The following is a 24534-nucleotide window of genomic DNA, read 5'->3' as shown; positions in this document are numbered from 1 at the left end:
GTCTGGAGGACGTGTTGCATCCCAGTGTCCAACTGTGTCCCGGCTTCCACAATATTAACCCAGTGTGAAGGCGTCAGTGAGATGGACCATCCCTGGCCACATTCACTTGTCCACGTGTTTGTGGTTAGGCTGTCCTTCCCACTAAATGCACTGGGGAGGGCACAGGTAATGTTTTGGTATGCGTGCTTGTGTATAAGGAGGGACAAATAGGGGCAGCTGGGGACCGAGTATGGATACTCGGCCACCCCCTGGCGGCTGGGGACCGAGTGTGGACACCCGGCCGCCGGGCGGCTGGGGACTGAGTATGGATACCAGGCCACTGACGCAGCCATGACATGGTGGCCGTTGTCTGCCTCCACAAGCCTAAAAGGCCTCATTTCAAGTGCAAGCAAGCTAGCAGTATGGTATTGCAGCCTGGGGGTAGGTGGGTGGCAGGCTGAACGCTTACGCTTGCATTCCAAGAAAACAAAGCAGATGCTAACTTCTATCATCATCATCATGCTCCTCACTTGGCACTCTCAACTCCCCTGATGGAGAAGCCAGGGCCCACCGGAGGAGTCTGGTTGTCTGGTGGGCTCGTCCCATGCTGCCCTAAAGCAGGCCAGGCTAAGAAAAGTGTGGGGAAGGTTCCCGGGACAAATAGTGGCGGCTGGGGACTGATTATGGAGACCTCGCCGCCGACGCAGGCATGAGGTAGTGGCCAGCTTCGGCCTCCTCCAAACTAAAAGGCCCCATTTCAAGTGCAAGCTAGCAGTATAGTATTGCAGCCTGCGGGTGGGTGGTTGGCTGCATATTTGCGTTTGCATTGCAAGGAATGAGGGAGGTACAATTGAACACTGCCCTGGGACAAGGACTTGCACGGGGATAGTTGCAAGTCTGCATCTTCTGATGCGGCAAGGATCACTTCTGATGGGCACACTTTTAGGCCGTGACCTGGGTATCAGAGATGCTTCCAGCAGTCTTCCCCATGCTGTTCCCATGTCTTTTCAGCACTGTATGCATGTGTCACACAGCACATGGCCAGATAAGGTTGTAAAATGTTAAAATGACATTTCCCGGTGAATGCATTTGTCATGGTTGAAAGCAATACAAAAGTGCAAAAACGCATAAAAAATGCTACTTGTGAACATAGCCCAAAGTGTGGAGGAATATTTTTGTTTTTGCTTATTTATTTTACCTTATACACAAGTCTTTACCCTGGAAAGGATGTTCCTTAACATATTTCACAGGAAAACAGTTTCAGTTTCGTTTTTGAACGTTTTCTTGTGAGCCCATAAAAGTGGTTTAATACCTCTGACCACGTTGTTGACAGCAGTGACCTGGGTGTCAGAAATGCTTCCTGTAGCGATCCCCATGCTGTCCCCATGTCATTTGAGCACTGTCACTATTGTTTTGGGCACTTTTTAGGCTTTCCTCAGACTGCCGGGGGTGCCGCCGCAAAAATGCTTGGGTCTCCCATAGACTAACATTGGGCTCATTGCTCGGGTCAAGCACCCGAGTATCACGGTGAGCTTGGCCCGAGCTTGAGCATCCGAGCATTTTAGTGCTCGCTCAACACTAGTGATTAGGAATGATGATGATATGAAGTAAGTGCACTGAAACGTTAAGCTGCAAAAAAGGATCGTATTGTACTATATTTCCTAGGTTCTTCTTAAAAGCAAAAATTTGTTCGCTGTGAACAGAAGAAATGTAACAGGGCACAAAAGTCACCATGAACGCATGCATGCTGTGATATCACACTAAGGGCTCGCTGACATGACCATATTTTCGGTCCGAGTGATGTCGATTTATTTTCACTGACCAAATCTGCATGTGAAATTGCAGCAGGCACTGGTTTCTTCTGTAAATCAGATGAGAATCACTCATCCAAGTCTATGAGTGCGCAAGAAAAATAATTTTAGATACTATACAGAGCTACAGTATAACATCCGATTTTGACAGATATATTGCAATTCTGTAGCATAGAAAACTATGAATGGGCATGTAAATGATTAATAGCAGCTGCAAAAAAAAACAGATTGCATACGGACATCAAGTAAGAAAAAAATTGACCAAATATTCAGGATGAAATGCTGAATGATTGTTTAGATGCTCGTGTGAACATACCCTTAGGCTGAATTCACATGATTATATAAAACTAGACTGATTTACATCCAGAAAAAAATGACTATTTTCTTCTCAATTGTCATCCGTATAACATCCGTTCTTATACATCAGCTGTTATTACATTTTACAAGACCAAATATAGTTTCATATGTTAAAGAACTGCAATGTATTCATGAAAAGCAAATGCTATAAGAACGATCTGTATGGGATCCAATTTTTTTGCGTACCAATAGGCTTGAACAGGCGAGTCTCTTCAGAAATAAAGAAGAAACTAGTGCTGAAATTTTTCATGCACAGATTCAGTCCGTGAAAAAAATGCTTATCTGAGCAACTCAGCTGAATAATATTGATACGAGTGCTGTCCTTGTGATGACAGTTTTTTCACCAGCAGCTCTCGGACCGACAATACGGTTGTGTAAACTTTGCCTCAAAGTTGTGTCCATCGTATGCTACATGTGCTCTGCTCAACTGTTTTTGACGCTTTATAGCCATCCTTTTCTATTTATCTGAGTTTGCTCTTATATTGTAGTATTGCATGATAAACTCCTAAAATTCCAAGTTGAGCAACTCACCAAAAATTTAAAGGGTTTTTCCATTAAATACATTAATCACATATACACAGGATAGGTGATAAATGTATGACTTGTATGTAGGATGCCAATCCCAAGAATGGAGCGGTAATGCTGTTCTTGTTTGACCACCACTCAATTCATTTCTATGGGACCGATAAAGCTATTGTTTCCATCTGGATGGACCCATGCTGCGCTCAAAATGGTAACCCCATTTTCAGGATTGGTGTGATTCCAGCGGTCTGATTTCCAGCTATAACGCATTTTTGCACCATTAGGTGAAATAGTTTTCTTAATTTAGTAGGTTTTGAGCATCTAAATGGGCTTCTAAGGCAGCAGCCCATTAAAGAGCAGTGGCCGATAGATGTTACTGCTGACATATGAACTTATAGAGCATACAACAGCTACAGACTTATGCTAAGGAACTGTGTTGAGAAGACAGCAAATGGCACTGCGTTATTATCATATTTTGCTCATACTGTACTGTAAAACCTCCTTGGTTTGTGCGTGTCAGTTCTATCCAATAATCCTCCATGTTGTGATAATGAAGATTGCTATAAGTCCCACGTAAAAACAGTTCATTCTCCCACAATGTCAGTGAATGATTCTGCTGAAAGCTGAAATCTGCAACATAAATGAGTGCAGATATCTGGATCCAATGTTTATCCATTAACACTTACATCTAGGTGATAGTGAACAGCTATCCTACCTTTCCAGGAAACACATCCCACCACCCAGCCTACGTTTATATATTGTACGTCAATTTACATGTGTGTACTGTATATAACTATGCATGTCTAATACTTAGAAAGGTTATGTAATCCAGCACCTGTGATTGTTCACATTGGGTACTCATTGTAGTTTGATTTTTATGTAAATCCTAAAATTATGCAAAGGGAAAGACATATACGATGTAGAATTCACCCCTTATTGTGACCAAGAAAAGATGTATGGAAAACTGCGTCAAAAGTTGCACTAAGAACAGGGCCATTCCAGCAAATGTAGTTGACGACAGGCAATGAAGGAAATTTATCATTCTTTCTATGCCAGGAAATTGGCATCAAAAAGTTTAAAAACTTGTTACAAGTGATACTTTGCATAAAATTTGCTAACCCCCTACCAGTCAAAAAGTGTGTGGGCTTAGCTGCGGAGGTGTGCATTGTCTGGGGTACGGCCAGCTCAAAGATGCGCCTTACTTCAGCGGACTATAGGGCTGAGCCTTCATTAATTTCTTACAAGGTGTTTAATCTACATAGAGTACATGCTAATGAAAATCTAATTCTATAGGTAAAATTTACTTCTGCATATAGAATTTCTTTAAAAAGAGCCCGCAAACTGCCCCATTACTTCACTGTGATCTGGAAATGTCTGGTTAATTTGAGCTTACAAAATTATCCAGTATTCTAGAAATAATAAGATATTAGGGGCAGCAATATTTTACAGCACATTCCGGGTGATTCTAAAGAAATATTTGATTAGTATCTTCCAGCTGATGATTAAAAAGGTTCTCACCTGCTGGGTATCTCCTTCTGTAAAAGGTAACTTAGTGGACACATGAAACATGATCTCCTTGTCTCTGAATACAGTGTAAATGGACTCGGTGCCCGTCTGACCATGTGCTACATCAAGTCCTCCTCGAAAACTATAAAGAAGTCAAATGTTAAAAAAGCATTATCATTTTTCTCCATAATATTGATGCATGCGGATTCCCATTCTCTGGCATTATAAAAGTTCACAATTTTATACCATTAATTGGAGAGATTTTTCAGTAGCGTTGCAGGAAGTCTGAATTTATAAGTTGCCAAAAACTGCTGATAATTGCACCTATTTTTTTAAAAATAGTGCATGTGACATAATAAATAGGTCTCTTCTTATTAGATACATCTCTTCTTTAAACAGTAAAATGTCACTCAAAATAAACCTTTTTTAAAGTAAATGACATTATTCTAGTAGAGCTTAAACAAAATAGCCACATTTTATAGTTTCTTCTTACAGATTTCAGTATCCTAATAGAAAAGTCCTGTTAATACTACATCTGCAATATACAGCGATTGAGCTTTATTTACAGTGGGACTAAACCGATTCTTTAAAGGTTTGTTTGGTTTAAGGCAAACTGCACCATCCGCTATTGTCCTGTGCTTAAAGGGTTATCCAGTCTAAAACAAGTCTGCAGTTACTCTATGTGACTGCAAACTTGTGAATTCTCACACCGCGCGCACTGCACACTGTGAGGATTCTCCGGTGTCAGCCCTGGAAACATCGGTCATGTGAGCGCAAGTATGCAATACGCATGCTCCCGGCCAGAATCCGACTAAAATGGCTTGGCCTTACTCAATGCAAATGTATTGAGAGAGGCTGGAAACAGTCCAGTTTGATTGTGGCCGGGATTATGCATATCGCATTCTTGTGGTCACAAGACCGATGTTTCCAGGGCTGACACCGGAGAATCCTCACAGTATGCAGTGCGCGAGATGTGAGAATGCACAAGTTTGCAGTCACATAGAGTTTTTGATCGGACAACCCCTTTAATGTGATATCCGTAAGTAAAAGAGCACTTGGAATGGAGATAGCTTGGCAACTTCAGATTCATCCATTGCTAGAAGATGGATGAAGCTGAACTTACCAAAGTTACATAGAGGCGGCATACCAGCAAACCATGCAACTGCTATGGGGCCTATGAGATAAATGTTGTATGGCTCTGCCCTCTGCCTGGCATCCACCATATGTGTGCTGCAGATATTGTGGGAGGATTTGTATGGAGCTCCATACTCAGTGGGTGCTGGTTGTTTTACACCTCAGACATGGTAACTGCTGCAATTGGAGCTAGCTCTGAGCACAGCAGTTTAACCCCTTAGATGCTGTGGTTATTAGCAACCTTGACATCTAAGGGGTTAGATGGGGAACATCTGTCTCCCACTTTTGGCCCCTATGATGTTATCATGGAACTCAATAAATTGTTTAATGGCATTTGGAGGTACTTGCAGAGGGGGCTCCAATTTAGGTCTTTACTATGGGGGCTCTGGATTTTATGTACGCACCTAATGGGAAAGATCATTCCAGCAGGGGATGCAACCTTATAGGGAACCTGTAACCATGAAAGTGTAGTCCAATCTGCAGGTATCATCTTACACAGGAGAGGAGCTGAGCAGATTGATATATAGTTTTGTGAGAAAACATTCAGTATAATCTGTTTCAATCATTTAATCCTCTGCTCTTTCTGGGGTTTTCAGTCCAGTGGGCGGTCCTAAGAGTTGTCAATCACTGCTAGGACCGCCTACTGGATCAAAAACACCAGAAAGAGCAGTAGATTAAATGATTAAAGCACAGGCTATACTGAATCTTCTCTCAGAAAACTATATATCAGTCTACTCCACTAATGCTGCTCTACATCAAGCTGTCTGCAGATTGGACTGAATTTTCATGCTGACAGGGTCCCTTAAACAGGACTCATTAAACAGGTCATTTCTGCAAACCTTGGGAAGGGAAGAGGTATGTGGATAACTAGGGGATTAGAATTCAGCAAAAAGAGGGGAGAGGGGGAGGGGATAGTGTAACTTGGAAAGGGAAAAAAAGGGGGGGAATTCAGAGGGGGTGGGGGTGTAGGTCCATTGGTATTTTAAAGATATAACATATCTATGAGTAAGGTCTAGGTGGTTGAGGAAATAAATTTGGCGGATTTTCTAAATGTTTCCCATGGGTTCCAGACTCGTAAGAAGAAGAAGAGGTTTTGTAGTGAGAGTGCAGCCACTTCTTCAGTATGATACAATTGGTCAATTTTAAGTATCAATTGTTTCTTGCTTGGGATGTTAGGTGTGCGCCAGAGCAGGGGTATAAGGAGTTTAACTGCTGATAAAATGAAGGCAGCTAGTCTTGATTTGGATTTTTTGTCTGGGTCTATTGGTAGATTTAAAAAAATATGTTCAGGTGTTAGAAGAACTACATGTATGTGTAGTACTTCTGTCAAAGTTTGGGACACAACTTTCCAAAATGCTTGTATGGTCTGGTAGGACCACCAAACATGGAGATATGAACCCTTTTCTCTTTCACATCTCCTTCAAAGGTCTGGGGTGGTAGGAAACCATTTGTGTGTCTGGAGCGGTGGGGTGTAACATTGGGTAATTATTTTGTAACTATTTTCTTGGACTCTAACGCATTGTGAAGGACCATGGGAGAATTTATAAATGTGTTTAATTTGAGGTTCAGTGAAAAAAAGGCCTAAATCTTTTTCCCATTTCAGCAAGAAAGCTCTTTTCGAAGAAGCTTCTTTTACAATCAAAATTTTGTAGAGGGATGAGAGTACTTTTTTCAGGGCTTTTGTCTGTGAGCACATGGTTTCGTAAACAGTAAGCGGTCTTGCGGGATCTCCGCTAGATATGATTTGACGTATTGTCTTCTTTAAGGATTCGTAATGAATAAAAGTGCAGTTTGAAATTGTGGGAAGTATCTTCAGTTCTTGGAAGGATATGAAAGAGCCTTCATTATATAGCTGATCAATTAGGGGTGACGTAGCAGTGGTCGCAGTTTTCTCTAAGTCTGGTGCTATGATGTCCGATATTCGAGATAGTGGGGACGGGGTTGGGGAAAGGTAGGACGCAACTAATTTCCAGCAATTGACCGTTGTGTGTGTAAGGAGGTTGTGGAATGTAGTTTTATGTATTAGTGCAGAGGGGGAGAGAATAATGGACCGCAACTGGATGGGAGACATATGTTCCTCTATGGAAAGCCAGGGCTTCTCCTTTGGTTTCCATACCCACTCAATAGTCCTAGACAGTGTGGTGGCTAGATAATAGTTATATATATTGGGAGCTCTCATGCCGCCATGTCTCTTAGGTAGTGAAAGTGTGTGTGAATTAAGCCTTGGGCAGTGTTTGTTCCAGATGTAGTTAAAGAACGCAGAATTAATTTTGGTTAAGAATGATTTTGGTAGGGTGATAGGTAACATTTGAAAAAGGTAAATGAGTTTAGGTAGGAGAATCCTTTTCATTAAGTTTTTTCAGCCCATCCAAGAAAGATATGGGGCCTTCCATTTTTTAGTTTGATCTAAAATTGAAGGAGTTGTTTGTAGTTTAGGTTGAATAGTTCTCTATTGGATGTGCTGATCTTAATGCCCAGGTACTTTATATATTTATCTGGCCAATGGAAAGGGAATTGGGATTTAAGATGCTCTAAGGTGCTTGTAGGTATGTTTATTCTTAGGGCTTCAGATTTGGATAAATTTATTTTAAAGTTAGACAGGAAGCCATAACTCTCCAAAATTTGCATAAGGGCCGGAATGCCTTTGCAGGGTTGTGTCATTGTAACAAGGAGGTCATCAGTGAAGGCCATAGTTTTGTATTGTATTCCTTGTATGTTTACGCCCCTTATGTCTTCGCATGCATTGATAGACTTAATCAAGGGTTTCATCACCATTATGAATAGCAATGGTGAAAGGGGGCAGCCTTGCCTTGTTCCATTATGTAGAGTAAATGACTGAGTGAGTGAGTTATTAAGTTTAATTTTGGCGTAAGGCTGGGAGTACATCTATAGGATAGCTGCTGTCACTAGAGGAGGAAAACTGAAGCAATTTAGGGTCTCTTGTAGAAAGATCCAATCCACTCTGTCAAATGCTTTCTCTGCATCAGGGGGCAAATAGGTTGGTTGTTGGGTGGGTGCTGCATAAACTATATCTGCATACTCAGAGGCATTATTGCCATTTGAACCACTAGCAAGTTGAGTTTGTATAGAGGTAGAATAAAGGTGGCGCGGGTTCAGGGAAATTCAAGGGCTAAATATACAAATTTTGTATAGTTGGAGCTGGAAGAGGTCTTCGGGCACTTATCTTTATGAACCCCGAATAATGCCAAAAGAGCAATAATACTTTAGTGTATATCAAGATGTTAACCAGGATCTGTTTGATGTTCACATTTATAGGTAATATACAAAAAGTAGAGTTTCACAGAATTTTAAGATCAAAGCACAATATCCTCCTAGATTGATATAGACATGGAACATCTGAAAGCAACGAAAATGATTTAGATTGATGTCAGACTTTCTGATTACTGTAAAGGCTGCAGCTTCTTTTTCTCTATTTTCCACACAAGGACAAAAGAAATTGAATGGGCAATCAAATCAGACTACAGAAAGACCATAACTCCCTATGAAAAAAATGTAATCAGCAGATCTTTTCAATGTCAAGATGCAAAATATTGATTCTTCAACCCATTACATATCACTTTAAACCATTTCTACTGTTTTCTGCTCCTTTGCAATCAAAACAATTGTGGGGTTTTTTTTAGATCCCATCCGTCAATTTTAATCTTTATAACTCACCCTTTGAAGTCTTGAAGTAAGACTGTATCTCCAAGTAAGCTCAAGAATTCTCTAAAGGCTGGACTTTCTTCATTATTGCCAAAAAGTTCCTCCTCTAGTGTCTGCAATAAAGAGAAGGTGGATTGTGTGAGACCTCTAGAAAAGTATGAATGATTGTAAAATGTAAGACCGGCAATCTAGTGCTATGTGCCGGAATAAATACATAACCTTCATCTACCTATAGGTAGGATACACAATGTAAATTAGATTTAATATTAGTATTAATAATCTCTGCAAATAGGTAATAAAAAATAGATTGTGGGCGATCATGAGAACAAGGAGTCCCAGGCACCTCATCCTTTTGCATTGCAATTTCAGGTAACTTTTCAGAACAAGTTGTCATTCGTGTACATGAGAAATAAGGCTATTTCTGGACTATGTATAACTTATACCCTGCATTTTTAGCACTTTTCTGCTATTTGCTATAAAAAGTTTCAGGAGTTTCTCTTTAGGTATCTGCTTTTGTTTCCCTCCAGCTTCTCCCTCACTCTTCATAGACTTCTATAGACAGCAGATGTAACTTGATCTCTCACTGAAGACAGATTTTTGCAATTTTCAAGAGTGTATGATCATGGCAGGAGAGAAGTGAATGATAAGTGAGAAAAAAAGCATCTAATTTATATCACAAAGCTTCTTCGCTTGTACGGCTGATTTATAAAAATCAAAGCCTAGTTACTCTTACAGTAATGAGTAAACAGATTAAAAGATGCTATTTCAGAATTAGTCATTTTAATGTCAGTACTCACTTGCATCCCCCACCATGCTGATATATGGAGAGGATGCTTAAAGCATTAAGTTCGTTAAGCGCACAGACTATTCACTAGCATGGGGAATATAAGTAAGCTAAAATATAAAAATTTGAAATTCTGAATCATTATCTTTAAATCTATTTGCTAACTACTATAATTTAAGTGGGTTTTTGAAGGTGACAAGAGTCGATAGGAGTACCAGAATTTCACCAAGTCCATTAACATTCAAAGTGGAAGTGATGTATATTAAAAATACAATGTATAAGGATTATACAGATCATAGCAGTAAATAGGTTAAGATGTTTTCATGACAAGCATTTAATGAGAGCTCTATGGTCAAGCATGGTTGTGCATGACCACCGCTGCTCCATTCATGTGTATGAGACCGATGATTGGATTGAGATTTGGGGAATTTTAAAACCAATGAAATAAGTAAAACTCTTTTTTTTCGTGTTCTTCAAACCATCTCTGAATAATTTTTGCAGTATGGCAAAGTGCATTATCCTGCTGAAAGATACCAGTGCCATCAGGGAGCATACCGCTATAAAGAGGTGTACTTGATCTGCAACAGTTTTTTAGGCAAGTGGTATGAATCAAAATGTCAGCCTCATTAATGCCACCTCTGCTGCCTTCTTATCATAGTGCATCACACTGCCATCTCATCTCCAAGTGAGACACACACACGGTTCTTCCCATAATGTAATAGAAAACATTATTCTTACAGAGGTTCTCCAAAAATGTGGTAAAAAGATCTCCCATCACATATTTTAATTGCAAACCTTCCAAGTGACATGTCAGGATGGTTCACAGACTGAAGAAACACCGCTTAAGAAAAACCCTGTTTGGTCAGTCAGCTGAGAAGTGATTTTTTTTCTCTTGTCACACCCCTGCTCCGTAGCTAAGTGAGGTAAGTTTGATCATGATGCTGCTCCTCTGACTGTTGAGACACTTGCCTCAAGTATTGTTTCTTCAGTCTGTTACCCATCCTTATACATTACTAGAATGGGTTGCAGCTCGAAATATGTGATGAGGCATTTTTATCACATTTTCTGAGAACCTCTTTTAGAGCAGGCCACTTACTTTCATTGCTCCATTATCTAGTTATGAGAACAACATGGATATTGTATGAGACTTATGTGGCATATATGGGTCAGAATGATTGCATCTGTGCAGCCCCAAATGCAGCATGCTGGGATACATTGTGTATTCTGCCATAGTATTAGCTTTTTCAATTTTTTTTGGAATCGGACCAGACAGGCTAGCCTTTGCCCACCATTTACAACAAAAACATTGGATACCCTTGACTCAGTCATCATTTCTTTAATTGTAACTCTTTGGAATGACTTTTGGTAGTTACTAAGCTCTACATACTGAGAACATCCCACAAGACCCACTTAATTTGCATTGACCCATTTATCTCCCCATGACAACATCCCGCAGATCCTTACACTTGGCATTTTTTTTCTTTTTCTAATACATAAACTTCAAAAACAGACTGTTCACTTGCTGTCTAATATATTCCACCCTAGCCATTGTCATGAGATAATCAAATATATTTGCTTCACTTGTCAATAGTTCTAATGTAATGAATAAATGAAGTACAAAACCCCTTTATAAGATAACATCCTAAAAGTTCACTCAGTTATCCAGGCCAGTTATCCTGTAACAGATTTCCAGTTATATCATTTGCTGCATACTGACTCCTCTTTTTTCACAAGGCCACCCCTCAAGAAGACCAGTTTTCAATGCATTTTGGGTGGTCATGTCATAGCCGTTTATATATACATCTAGGAGGCAAATTGAATTAGCATGACTAAGAACTTGGGGAGATTTAGTGGCTTTTCGATGATTTATATTCTAATTTATTCTGCTGCTTCAACCTTCCATATCACATCATTCCAACTCCAGAACAATTTGCAGCTACAAAGCGCTGGCACCATAGAGAGGTACGAAATATGGAAAATTAATTAAGATGCCTGCCAGAATATTCTGTGACAAATTAGTGAATTTATTCCTCTCTGTCTTTCATGTTGTGAACTCTTTCCCTAATTACAACGTTTTCATGATACAAGTGACTACAAAGTATATTGTTTCAGCAAAAGGAATAATCTCTTCCTTAGAATTTGATAACCGCCAAAGAAGTTCTTTAGATCACTTTGTAACAATGGGAGAACCTAAAAAAAAAGAAACTTTACAATTTTTAAAAATATATTGTACATCCTATTATAGTGTTGGCAGCGCGAGTCTTTAGTGATGAACTGTTCCTCATTGTATCAAGAGAAGGAATGATTGGCGTGCATTCTGTCAAAGTAGAGGTGCTGATGTAATAGGCATGTAATGCCCAGTCACTGTAGAAGATGAATTCATCAAATGGTAATAGTGCAGAATTCATTTATTTACAAGCAAAGAACATTCAAACCATGGGTTGGAGGTGACAGCAGATGTTTCGGCCCCTTAACGGGCCTTAATCATTAGGTTGCTATTGTTTTAAGGTTTGGGTTTGTGTCGGTGCTTAGTGTAGAGGCAAAAACAAAAGCAAAGAAGTCCAGATAAGAGCTCAACTGGATCCCATATATGTGCATTCAGATACAGCAAGGCGCGGGAGAGCCGCTCTACCCCTCCACACACCGCTACTGCCAGCAACCAAGCATGGGAACGCCATTTTGACGACACACCTGGCGCAGGAGCACCCTATCCACTATTTCTAAGATTTCTGCAGCCCTGCACAGCCATCGTTACGATGGTCATTATGCCCAAAAAGTTCAATTGTAGTTTCATCAGACCACAGGACATGTCTCCAAAAATGAAGGTCTGTGTTCCTGTATATAGCGATATTAGAGCTTATCTTTTTCATGACACAAATTGAAGTTTTAAAGATACCATACGTTGTACAGAAAAAGGGAAAAAATTAAAGTGGGGTGAAAAAAAATAAACCTTTCCTGTTTTAGGTCAATTAGGATTACCATAATGTTTAATATTTGCAAATGCCAGAATAATGAGAGAGAGAATATTTTAAGGCATTTTTATTACTTACTGCAAAGACAAAAGTTTACATACATTTCATTAGTATGTGGTACCAATGCCCTTAAACTGAATGACTTGGGTCAGACGTTTGGGATATCCTTCCACAAGCTTCGATAACAGTTGGTCGAAATTTGGGCCCATTCCTCCTGACAAAACTGGTGTAACTGATCCAGGTTTGTAGGTCGCCTTGCTCGTACCTGCTTTTTCAGCTTTGCCCATAAATTTTCAATAGGATTGAGGTCAGGGTTTTGTGATGGCCACTCCAAAACATTGACTTTGTTATCCTTAAGCCACTTTGGTACCATTTTGGCAGTATGGTTTGGGTCATTGTCCATTTGGAAGACCCATTTCCGCCCAAGCTTTAACTTCCTGGCTGATGTCTTGAGATGTTGCTTCAGTATTGCCACATAATCTTCTTTTCTCGTGATGCCATCTATTTTGTGAAGTGCACCAGTCCCTCCTGCAACATGATGCTGCCATCCCCCTGTTTCACAGTTGGGATGGTGTTCTTAGGCTTCCAAGCTTCTCCCTTTTTCCTTCAAACGTAAAGATGGTCATTATGCCCAAAAAGTTACATTTTAGTTTCATCAGACCACAGGACATGTCTCCAAAAATTAAGGTCTGTTTTCCTGTGTGCATTTGCAAACATTAATCTGGCTTTTTTATGTTTCTTTTGGAGTAATGGCTTCTTCCTGGCAGAGTGGCCTTTCAGGCCATGTTGATACGGTACTCGTTTCACTGTGGATATTGACACAATCTTACCAGCTTCCTCCATCATCTTCACAAGGTCTTTTGCTTTTGTCCTTGGGTTGATATGCACATGTCGGACCAAAGCACATTCATCTCTGAGACACAGAACCCATCTCGTTCCTGAGCAGTATGATGGCTGGACATTCCCATCTTGTTTCTACTTGTGTATAATTGTTTGTACAGATGAAAGAGACACCTTCAGGTATCTTGAAATTGTACTCAAGGATGAGCCAGACTTGTGCAAGTCCACAATTCTCTTCCTGATATCTTGACTGACTTCTTTAGACTTCCCCATGATGCTACACAAAGAAGCAGTGTGTTTCAGGTGTGCATTAAAATACAGCCACAGGTGAGTCTCTAATTAACTCAGGTGTTGCCAAAACAAACTAACAGAAGCTTCCAAACACAAGACATCATCATATGGGCAGTCCAGAATTGTTTAAAGGCATAGTAATCTTAGTGTATGTAAAATTTAAACTTTGCAGTAAGTAATAAAAATGCCTTAAAATATTCTCTCTCTCTAATTATTCTGGCATTTGGCAAATATTACATATTATGGAAATCCTAATTGACCTAAAACGGGAAAGGTTTATTCTGATTTCATGTCCGATATTGAGAAACACATGCATATGTGTCTTTTTATATAGTGTATGTAAACTTCTGGTTTCAACTGTAGTTAAAATGACATTCTCCTATGAAGTCCAGGCACAGGCTGTGCTTCACAGAAGGACTAAGATGATTGCCATGGGGTTCTGCCGCAGGCACCCGGCTGCCATAACATCATGTCAGCACCCTGCTGTCGCTTCAGCAATCATGACATTTAAATGCCTCTGTCAATGATTAAACAGTAGCATTTGGAGCGGCATCTGCCAGGTATGGTGCGCGCTCAGCTTCTGAGCCTGCTCTTTACATGGGAATGTACTATTGTGACCTATATATGGAAGGGGTTAAAATACTTTATCTGTAGATCTAAGGAATATAATATTATGAATCGCAGAAAGCATTGCTATAGCACCCTATTCCTGGACACCTGCACACTAATGTTGGGTACTCCACACGCTGGTTTGGGAGGTTAATGGGAGCTTGTCAGGTCCGATAATGCTATTAACCTGCAGATATGACGTTAATCTGCAGGTTAATAGTGTTATGGAGGTGCCTGGTCGCTGTACTGAAAGTGTGGCACCTGGCAGAAAATTAACTTTATTTCTCCTGGGAGCCGCCGGCTTTCAGTTATACAATTGTGCCTGGCGCAGTTACAGTCACCATTCACAGCACTTCGATCAGAAGTTGTAAGCATGATCAGGCACTGAATGACAGCTGGCTTTGCATTGCAACAGTGTAGAGCTGGCTGTCAATCACTGCCTGGGCATGATTACATCTCTCAGTGCTGTGAGGGGTGACTGTAGCTGCTCCAGGCATGCCTACATGACTGAAAGCCGGCGGCTTCCAGGAGAAACAAAGATCATTTTCTGCTGAGTGCCACACTTTCAGTACAGGGCCGGGCACCTTCATAACACTATTAATAGCATATGCTTCTTATGAATCAGGAGTGTCTGGCTACAACATGCCCCCTCATCAAGAACAGCGTGAAAATCGCCAGTCTTGATGAATCGGGTCCTAAATTCCTAATTCTTTCTTGTGCTGATAGTAGTAATCTGATAATAGAGTGGAGAAGCTGAAGGCTGTTTCATTACCGACGCTGTCTACGACTCCATGTATACAGTATGTTCAGCTGTAGACGTGGTCTGTGATAAAACTGTTAATGATCTGATGAAATATACAGTACACAAACAGTTACATTTTGCAAAGTTGAAACCTGCAGAGCTGCATTACACCCCTGTACTGTAAAGTACCAGATAAGTGCAGATCACGGCTCGCCAAGCCTATATTTGCATTGCTTAGTCACAAATACATATCTTTGTTTGTCTTCAGCTATAGCAGATGCTCCTTGGATTGAGAATGAAGTGGAAGAAATTTACTAATACGCCATATGCCATGTAGAAAGTAGTTACAAACACTTCTCACCATCCATCTTTGTAGATTAGGTGACAGCTTTCGCTGCCAGTTTAATAGCTGCAAATAATTGTTCTGAAGGCCAAGTCACTGAGTATTGATCTTATGATTTCCTGCATGTGTCAAATTCATTATAAAGAAGCAGTATTTCTATAATTTTATGAGTGTCAGATATGAAGTGTTTAGTTTATATAAGACCTAGAAAGTCTGAATATAGTTTTCTGATGAACTATCCGTGGACTATCATGTTAAGAAATGCATGATCAGCATATGAGATTTGCATTGATGAATCCAACGCAGGGGGGTGGTCAGCAGATGAGATGAGTATTATAATGTTACATTGAAGGGGCATCCACACCTTAGATATTTATTGCATGTTCATAGAAAACAAAATAAATATCAAAAAGATGCCGGTTTCACCTCTGGAACCCAACCCATCTCCACAAGAGAGGTCACTCTCACCCGCTCCCGTCTGACTGAGAGCTGTAGAGTCTAGGTGGAAAATGAGTTTACTTCAATCTGCATCTATCAGTCATTTATGGCATATCCCTTGAGCCAAGAATATCCCTTGAAAGTTGACCTGTCACCAGATCTAATAATATAAACTGCATATATCAATAAATAAATTTCTAAGACTATAAATCCATGTAAAAATTGCTGTTTTATCTTTTTTTGAATGAGTAAAATCACTCTTTTCCCAACTAGTCTGATAAACAGCTCCTTACTGTCCCTCCTCCCTGTTAAAATCTCACACTGCTCATACAAGCTGCAGCTGGTAGTCAGGCTGGGTGGGCAGAAATGGGATACACTTGGACTACTGAACGTGTACATAAAATGCTCATTATAGCATCAGGATTATACAACCATGCTGATGCTGATTTTTCATCAGGTTTAATAAATCTATTTAAATAATATTTGCAGTTTATATTGTCAAATCTAGTAAATGATCCATTTGGAGAACACTTACAGTATATATACACTGCTCAAAAAAATAAAGGGAACACTTTAACAACAGAATATAACTCCAAGTAAATCAAACTTCTGTGAAATCAAACTGTCCACTTAGGAAGCAACACTGATTGACAATCAATTTCACATGCTGTTGTGCAAATGGAATAGACAATAGATGGAAATTATTGGCAATTATCAAGACACACTCAATAAAGGAGTGGTTCTGCAGGTGGGGACCACAGACCACATCTCAGTACCAATGCTTTCTGGCTGATGTCATGGTCACTTTTGAATGTTGGTTGTGCTTTCACACTCGTGGTAGCATGAGACGGACTCTACAACCTGCAGAAGTTGCTCAGGTAGTGCAGTTCATCCAGGATGGCACATCAGTGCGAGATAGGTTTGCTGAGGCTGGAGGCGCTACCAGGAGACAGGCCAGTACACCAGGAGACGTGGAGGGGGCCGTAGGAGGGCAACAACGCAGCAGCAGGACCGCTACCTCCGCCTTTGTGCAAGGAGGAACAGGAGGACCACTGCCAGAGCCCTGCAAAATGACCCCCAGCAGGCCACAAATGTGCATGTGTCTGCACAAACGGTTAGAAACCGACTCCATGAGGGTGGTATGAGGGCCCGACGTCCACAGATGGGGGTTGTGCTCACAGTCCAACACCGTGCAGGACACTTGGCATTTGCCACAGAACACCAGGATTGGCAAAGTTGCCACTGGCGCCCTGTGCTCTTCACAGATGAAAGCAGGTTCAAACTGAGCACATGTGACAGACGTGACAGAGTCTGGAGATGCCGTGGAGAGCGATCTTCTGCCTGCAACATCCTTTAGCATGACCAGTTTGGCAGTAGGTCAGTAATGGTGTGGGGTGGCATTTCTTTGGAGGACCGCACAGCCCTCCATGTGCTCGCCAGGTGAATCAAGAAGGTTTAATTTATTTAAATTAAGATCACCAGCTAAAGGCAAGATGAAAATCTGCAACATGCCTGTACAAATTTGATGCAGAATTCGTTGCTAATTTCACCTTTTTCAAAGCAAAGAGTATAATCCGTGGACAAATTGTATGGACCAATTGTAGTCAATGTGCTAGTGGACATGGTCATTTTTCCACAGGGATCAATCATCTACGTGAAAAAAAAAATTGCAGCATGTAGAATTCAGGTCTCATTTTATGGACCAGAATAATGTTTGCAATAGAAGACAGCTTCTGCACCGGTCTGCAATATGGATGAACACACAGAGCAGCCAATCTGACCCAGTTTTTTTTCATAAGGACGTCTAAAACCAACCTTGGGCTCTGTGTACATGACAATACTGGGTTGTATACACACACACAGTTTTTTTTTGAAAAATGCCACTGCAGTTTTTGATTCAGTCTTTTTTATGTCAAAGCTACAAATGGATCCACAAAGAAGGGGAAGTATAATTTCTTCCAATATATTTCCTTTTCCTTTCGAATCCACATGCGATTTTAGCCCAAAAAAACACCAGTAGCAACTTTCCTAAAAATGCTGTGCGTGAAACCAACCTTACAGCTACACCTAGCTATTGTACATTTGGTGCTAAAGCCTAGATTGTATCCTATTCAGAGAGAATAGAAAAGTCTTTCCCCAAAAAATGCTATACAAAATAGTTTCCTGATCCTCCATGCACAGAATATGCGGCTCCTCCATGGAGCCAAAATATGATTTTGCACAGTCTTAAAAATCAAAAAAAGCTGACACCACAAAATAACCGTTACCCTATCTTCTTGAACAGGAGCACATTGCTACGCAGCCTCTCGGCTTCTGCTTTCTGGGGTTCAGCGTGCTCCTGCTTGACTGTCAGTTTGGAACAGAAATATTGTGGTGCCACTAACCTGATCTGTGTTCTCTCTGATCCTGTTATATGAGCCATCGTTGCCTCTGCAGAATCAGAGTGGCACATATGGTTGAAACTGCAAGGATCCGGAACTAAGAGTTTGGTTTTATTTTACTATTTTGTACTTTGTACATACAGGGGTATGTCCCCCCTTTTGGGCTGTGCATTTTGCCTATATAGCTTTCCCACAGGCAGGTGCAAAACAGTCAGGTCTAGGTCCTGTTTTGCCCAATCTATTTTGAGGCCTCCTGGCACGTAGCGAGGTGAAATATAAGAGTTAGGGACCATCTTGATTAGGTACACCCTGTCGCGGAGGGATGGCTTTTACGCTCTTTTGATCAAAATTGTGTCAACTAAGTACTCTACATGTACTACTACTATTTTTTTTTTTACTTACAACAGGGTATTTGCTCATTTTGTTTTTATCCTAGGTTCAGTAACTGCAGGGTTCAGGAGCAAAGAGTCCGCTCCAGCAATCCCAGCTAACTTCTTTGCAGCACCTGTCAGGCCACTACTGCTCCAAACCACAATTTTGGCTGGTAACCTTGCGGAAAAAGAGGAGTTTTCAAAACAAATAAATTGAAAAGTTTTCACTAGCACCTTGTAATTTTACCTGTGAAAAACCTGTGAATATCCCTTTATTAATGGGTAGGATGTGTGGTGGTGATTTATCAAGAGGCAATTATCAAGTGAGTGCAGAACATTCATAGCGGCATATCCATAATAATGATGACCTTGCACTTACTTGCCTAAGCTTCTGATATATGACACCAAACTTGAAGGTATTGTTGATTTCATGTTCATCATAAGTGACAATCATTTGTGACGCCTGAAGAAAATAAGCAAAGTCCATTGATTATTAAACAAAAAAGAACATAGACGTTCGTACACAGTGGAGTCTTAGCACTAATTGTTTTTTTGGATTTGGTTTCAGTAAAAGTCTGAGTGTTTTTTCTTTATGCTCCTTTTTTCTTTTTATGAAAAAGAAAAAAAAGTAAAAAGTGTAAGAAAGTATATTTTAAAGGGAAATGGAGTGGAAAATAAAGTCAAGGCAGAGACCCCAATTCCATCTTTGGGTCACTTACTGGACGTCATAAAATCTAACTTTATCAGCTACAGTGGGAGCTGGGCTCTAATGGCAGAGACAGACTGCTGTATTCTTTGTGTGAGGATAGCGTCGTAAACCTCATACTGACAGGCACCTTTCCTGACCTGAGCTTGACAGCTGCATAGAAATCCATCATGCTGTCATGCTCAGGTCAGGAGAGGTGACGGCCAGTCAGTTCAGTACAAGCGATCATAGCACGAGTTATACGGCAGTCTGTCTCTGCCCTAAGTCTTAGTCTACATGAGCAGCTGACACCTACCGGCCGCCAACTACTGATTAACACTTTCTACCTCTGTGCTATATATAGTGATAAAGCTGCCAATCAGCCACACCACATTTGGTCAGTATTTTAACTCAGTATCTATAAGCAAAAACCAGGAGTGGAACAATCAGAGGAAAAGTATAATAGAAACATGTCACCACTTCTGTATTTATCACCCCTTGTGATTTTGACTTAAAAATACTGAAGTAAAAAACTGACCAAATACTGAACATGTCAATGTGGCCTTACAAAAGACCATTCTCATCTTCTGACAGATCTGATATAGTAATTATTTATATTCCCTAACTTATAACAGCTCTGATGCATTTTTTTAGAACACTGAGATGTGGTGTTCCTCTATTATTCCTCCTGAAAATGAATAAATCACTGGGCTGTGACCCTCCATAAGCTGATAATGACCTGACAGCATTAGACTGCGCCTTATAGACAAGTATGCTGGTGACGCAAGTTATCATTCATTCATATATTTCTTAGAAAAGTGAGAATTTGAAATAAGTAAAGGTGTAAGGTTTGTACCTTGGGGTAAAGAACAGGATTAAATTTGAGTCCAGTGGCGTCATCACATAAGGCCTGTAATAAGAACAAAAAACAGAGGCCTCAATTAGTCTATATTGCAAAGTGATGTATAGATGTGCATCATGGTGTCCTTACTAATGAGTAACTAGGTACATGTGTATCTCAGCCACGTCTGAGGGAATGTGATGAATCTGCTGTTTAAAATTAGAACCCATGAATTATGCTCCTATCTTGTTATGTAAAATGTAAAGTTTGACAAAACGGCTTCAAATCTTCATAAAATCCTCATCATTTGGTTGCATCAGCGGTGCATTTTTTTACAATAAAAATTTAAACAAATGGTGCTTATTTTTGTTGTGGTTGGTGAAAAAAAATGCAAAATGGTCGCAACGTCTGAATGCAGCTAAATGACTATGTTAATTATCTTGTAATTAATTTGGATGTGTGCTTATTCAAAAAAAGTAACTATGAACTAAATGAAAGTCTGCAAGTTTCCTGGTACTAGGGAATATTGCACTGCATTGGAGATCAGGTGGCAGTCACATAGTTAAAGAATATGGATATTTTTGAGGACAGTTTCTTTTACATGTACAGTCATGGCCGAAAGTGTTGGCACCCTTGAAATTGTTCCAGAAAATGAAGTATTTCTCCCAGACAATTATCACAATTCCACATGTTTTGTTATACACATGTGTATTTCCTTTGTGTGTATTGGAACAACACAAAAGAAGCGGAAAAAAAAGCAAATTGGACATAATTCACACAAAACCCCAATAATCGGCTGGTCAAATTGTTGGCACCATCAACTTAATATTTGGTTGCACACCCTTTGGTATAAATAACTCCAATGAATCGCTTCCAATAACCATCAACAATCTTCTTACACCTCTCAAATGGAATTTTGGACCATTATTCGTTTGCAAATTGCTCCTGGTTTCTTATATTTGAAGGCGCCTTCTTCCAACAGCAATTTTAAGATCTCTCCACAGGTGTTCAATGGGATTTAGATCTGGACTCATTTTTGGCCACTTCAGGAATCTCCAGTGCTTTGTTTCCATCTATTTCTGGGTGCTTCTTGAAGTATGTTTGGGGTCATTGTCCTGCTGGAAGATGCATGAGCTAGGACGCAAACCCAGCTTCCTGACACTGGGCACTATATTGCGACCCAAAATCCTTTGGTAATCTTCATATTTCATGATGCTTTGCACACAGTCAAGGCACCCAATGCCAGAGGCAGCAAAACAATCCCAAAACATCATTGAATCTCCACCATATTGAACTGTAGGTATTGCGTTCTTTTCTTTGTAAGCCACATTCCATTTTAGGTAAACAGTAGAATGATGTGCTTTACCAAAAAGCTCTATCTTGGTCTCATCTGTCCACAAGACGCTTTCCCAGAATGATTTTGACTTACTCACATACATTTTGGCAAACTGCAATCTACCTTTTTATGTCTTTGTGTCAGCAGTTTTGTCCTCCTGGGTCTCCTGCCATAGAGTTTCATTTCACTCAAATATCAATGGATAGTTTGCGCTGACACTGATGCACCCTGAGGCTCCAGGACAGCATGAATTTCTTTGGAATTGGGGCTGCTTATCCACCATCTGGACTATCCTGCGTTGCAACCTTTCATTAATTTTTCTCTACCGTCCACATCCAGGGAGATTAGCTACAGTGCCATGGGTTGTACACGTCTTGATTATGTTATGCTCTGTGGACAAAGGAAACGAAGATCTCGGAGATGGACTTGTAACCTTGAGATTGTTGATATTTTTAAAAAATTTGGTTACTCAAGTCCTCAGATAGTTCCCTTCTCCTCTTTCTGTACTCCATTCTTAGTGTGGCAAACACAGACACACAATGCAAGGATTGAGTCAACTTCTCCCCTTTTTATCTGGTTTCACTTATGATTTTCATATTGCCTTCACATGTTACTTGCCACAGGTGAGTTTAAACAAGCATCACATGATTGAAACAAAGTTGTTTACCCACATTTTTGGAAAAGTGGCAACAATTTTGTCTGGCCCATTTTTGATGTTTTATGTAAAATTATGTCCAATTTTCCTTTTTTTTGTTGTTCCAGTACATACAAAGGAAATAAACATGTGTATAATAGAGATAATCAAACCCAAACTTAAAAGTTCGGGGTTCGTATCAGACAGTTTGTGTCCGGTGCTAAACACTGAACTGGGACCAGAAGTCCGTTGCAATGTTCGGAGTAAGAGAGAGATTTTTTTATCCAGCTCTAAAGTTCGGGTCCTCATTATTTTCAATGGGGTTTGGGCTCTGGTTCAAGTGCGGGTAAAGTTCTGATACCAGAACCGAACTTTGGAATAAACCCGAACTTCAAAGGGTCCGCTCATCCCTAGTGTATAACAAAACATGTATAATTGCAATAATTTTCTGGGAGAAATACTTCATTTTCTGGAACAATTTCAAGGGTGCCAACACTTCCGGCCATGACTGTATTTAGCATTAAAATTATTTTTAAAATTGGGTTTAATGAAAGATTTTGCACCAATTGGCTTTTACTGGCTCTTCTATTTCACTGCATATTGCTGACCGTATAATGAGTTAAAGGGAAACTGACAGCTCCATGCTGCCTGATCCAGGAGCAGCATGTATCAGACATTGGCTGTATGATTTCAGCCAGACATGTTTGACTCTGAAATGATGCGGCATTTTGGGTGTTTCAGAGAAAAACAAACTTTAAAAGCTGCAAGGAACAAGCACACTGGAGATTAGTCAAAAAGGCGGGTCCCAAGCAACATCTCCCCACCTGCTGACAGAGACTCACGGGTCTTTAGCTGCATATGCACACAGGGAGACACCCGTCACTCAATGGGAATCTGCAGTCAGCAATAGGCAGTGCAATAAGAAGGTATAGAAGGGAAACAATGCAAAATTCCTAATAAAATCTAATTGCATATATGATTTTTAGTACAAAATACATGAATTTAAATCCCGATGGCAGACAAATGTACAGTCTGGACACACCGAAAGCTCTGGGTACTGTACTGGTATCCACATAATACAGATGTGCATACTGGGTGCAAACTAAAGTTGCAAAAACTGAAATGTTTAAAGCGGTTTTGTAATATAATCTAGATTAAATGTATAAAAGCAAAAATGCATCGATTGAAGATATAATGAAGATTATAGTTACACTTCTGATCATTAATGCTCACCTTTGCGATCTGAGGAATACTGGGAAGTTTGTTAAACCCAGCCAGCGGGATTCGTTCATGTAGCGTTTTTGTTTTAGACCTAAACAGAAATCACATATAAATAGTTGATTACAAAATAAGTAGAAAAGAACATTATGGACATTTTTCTGTTAGTTGGTTTCCACCACAGTCACAGAGCATGAAGCTGCAGTGTTGTGCAAACATTGTGATAGTAGATGGATTTCTGATAAATGAAAATGGGACAAAATGACGAGGCGAGGTGTCCCAGGATTCGGTTCTACCACCAGACTTTGTATCTATCCATAAACCGCCAGCTCTTCTCTCCAAACAAAGCCAAATATTGCTGAATAGAAAGGGGGCAAAGAGCTTAGCTGGCCGCTTCTGTACCTCTGTTTAATGATCACTGAAGGCTTCTACATTCGGACCTTCAGTGATCAAAACTTCTAACATGACACCTGGACAAGTTGAAAGTTTGTCTAAATAAAAGGCACTCTTTAAAGGGAATCTGTCACCAGGTTTTTGCTACCCCATATGAGAACAACATTAATGTAGACCCTGATTCCAGGGATGTGTCACTTACTGGGATGATTGTTATCATTTTGATATATCACTGTTTTCTCTGCTGCAGATCTACCAGTTCTCTGAATGCTGACCTCTGTATAACCCCACCCACACCACTGATTGGCAGCTTTCTGCGCACACTGTGCATAGGCAGAAAGCTGCCAATCACTGGTGGTGGTGTGGTTATATAGAGCTCATGCAGGACTAAAATGCAGCAATTCTGGCATTTTGATGTTTTTCTCTTTACACCCTTTACCGAGTGGGTTAATAAATGTTATATTTTGATAGATTTAACTTTTATGGGGTAACAAAACCAAATATACTTTATTTTTTATGCTTAAGGAAAAGATGAATTATTTGAATTTTTGTAAGTTCTCTTAGGGGACATTAACCTGCGATCTGTTATTGATATATTGCAGTATATAGAGAAAATGACTTTCTACTCTGAAGGCCAGCCACAGGCTGGACACACAGGAGAACTAAGAGGGCAGGTAAGGGGAA

At 40.2% G+C, this 24534-nt stretch overlaps 1 protein-coding gene across 11 annotated transcripts in view; it reads right to left on the bottom strand.

The window, feature by feature from the left end:
* RAP1GAP2 (RAP1 GTPase activating protein 2) overlaps window positions 1–24534 on the bottom strand; it is a 1112678-nt gene that overhangs the window by 88578 nt on the left and 999566 nt on the right. For all 11 annotated transcript variants that reach the window (XR_012298693.1, XM_073667801.1, XM_073667807.1 and 8 more), the window contains 5 exons: window positions 23473–23551; window positions 20285–20338; window positions 19123–19206; window positions 8985–9085; window positions 4188–4317 (listed from right to left, as the gene is read on the bottom strand). Coding sequence is in view for 10 of the 11 variants with exons in the window: in XM_073667801.1 (XP_073523902.1) it covers window positions 4188–4317; window positions 8985–9085; window positions 19123–19206; window positions 20285–20338; window positions 23473–23551 (448 nt within the window). In the remaining variant the exon portion in view is untranslated. The remainder of the gene's footprint in view (window positions 1–4187; window positions 4318–8984; window positions 9086–19122; window positions 19207–20284; window positions 20339–23472; window positions 23552–24534) is intronic.

Source organism: Phyllobates terribilis, unplaced genomic scaffold (genome assembly GCF_046119375.1).
Source record: "Phyllobates terribilis strain yellow unplaced genomic scaffold, ASM4611937v1 Scaffold_2__4_contigs__length_985480577, whole genome shotgun sequence".
NCBI lineage: Eukaryota > Metazoa > Chordata > Amphibia > Anura > Dendrobatidae > Phyllobates > Phyllobates terribilis.
Note: the sequence above shows the minus strand (reverse complement) of the source record. Positions and strands in the feature narration are given on the sequence as shown.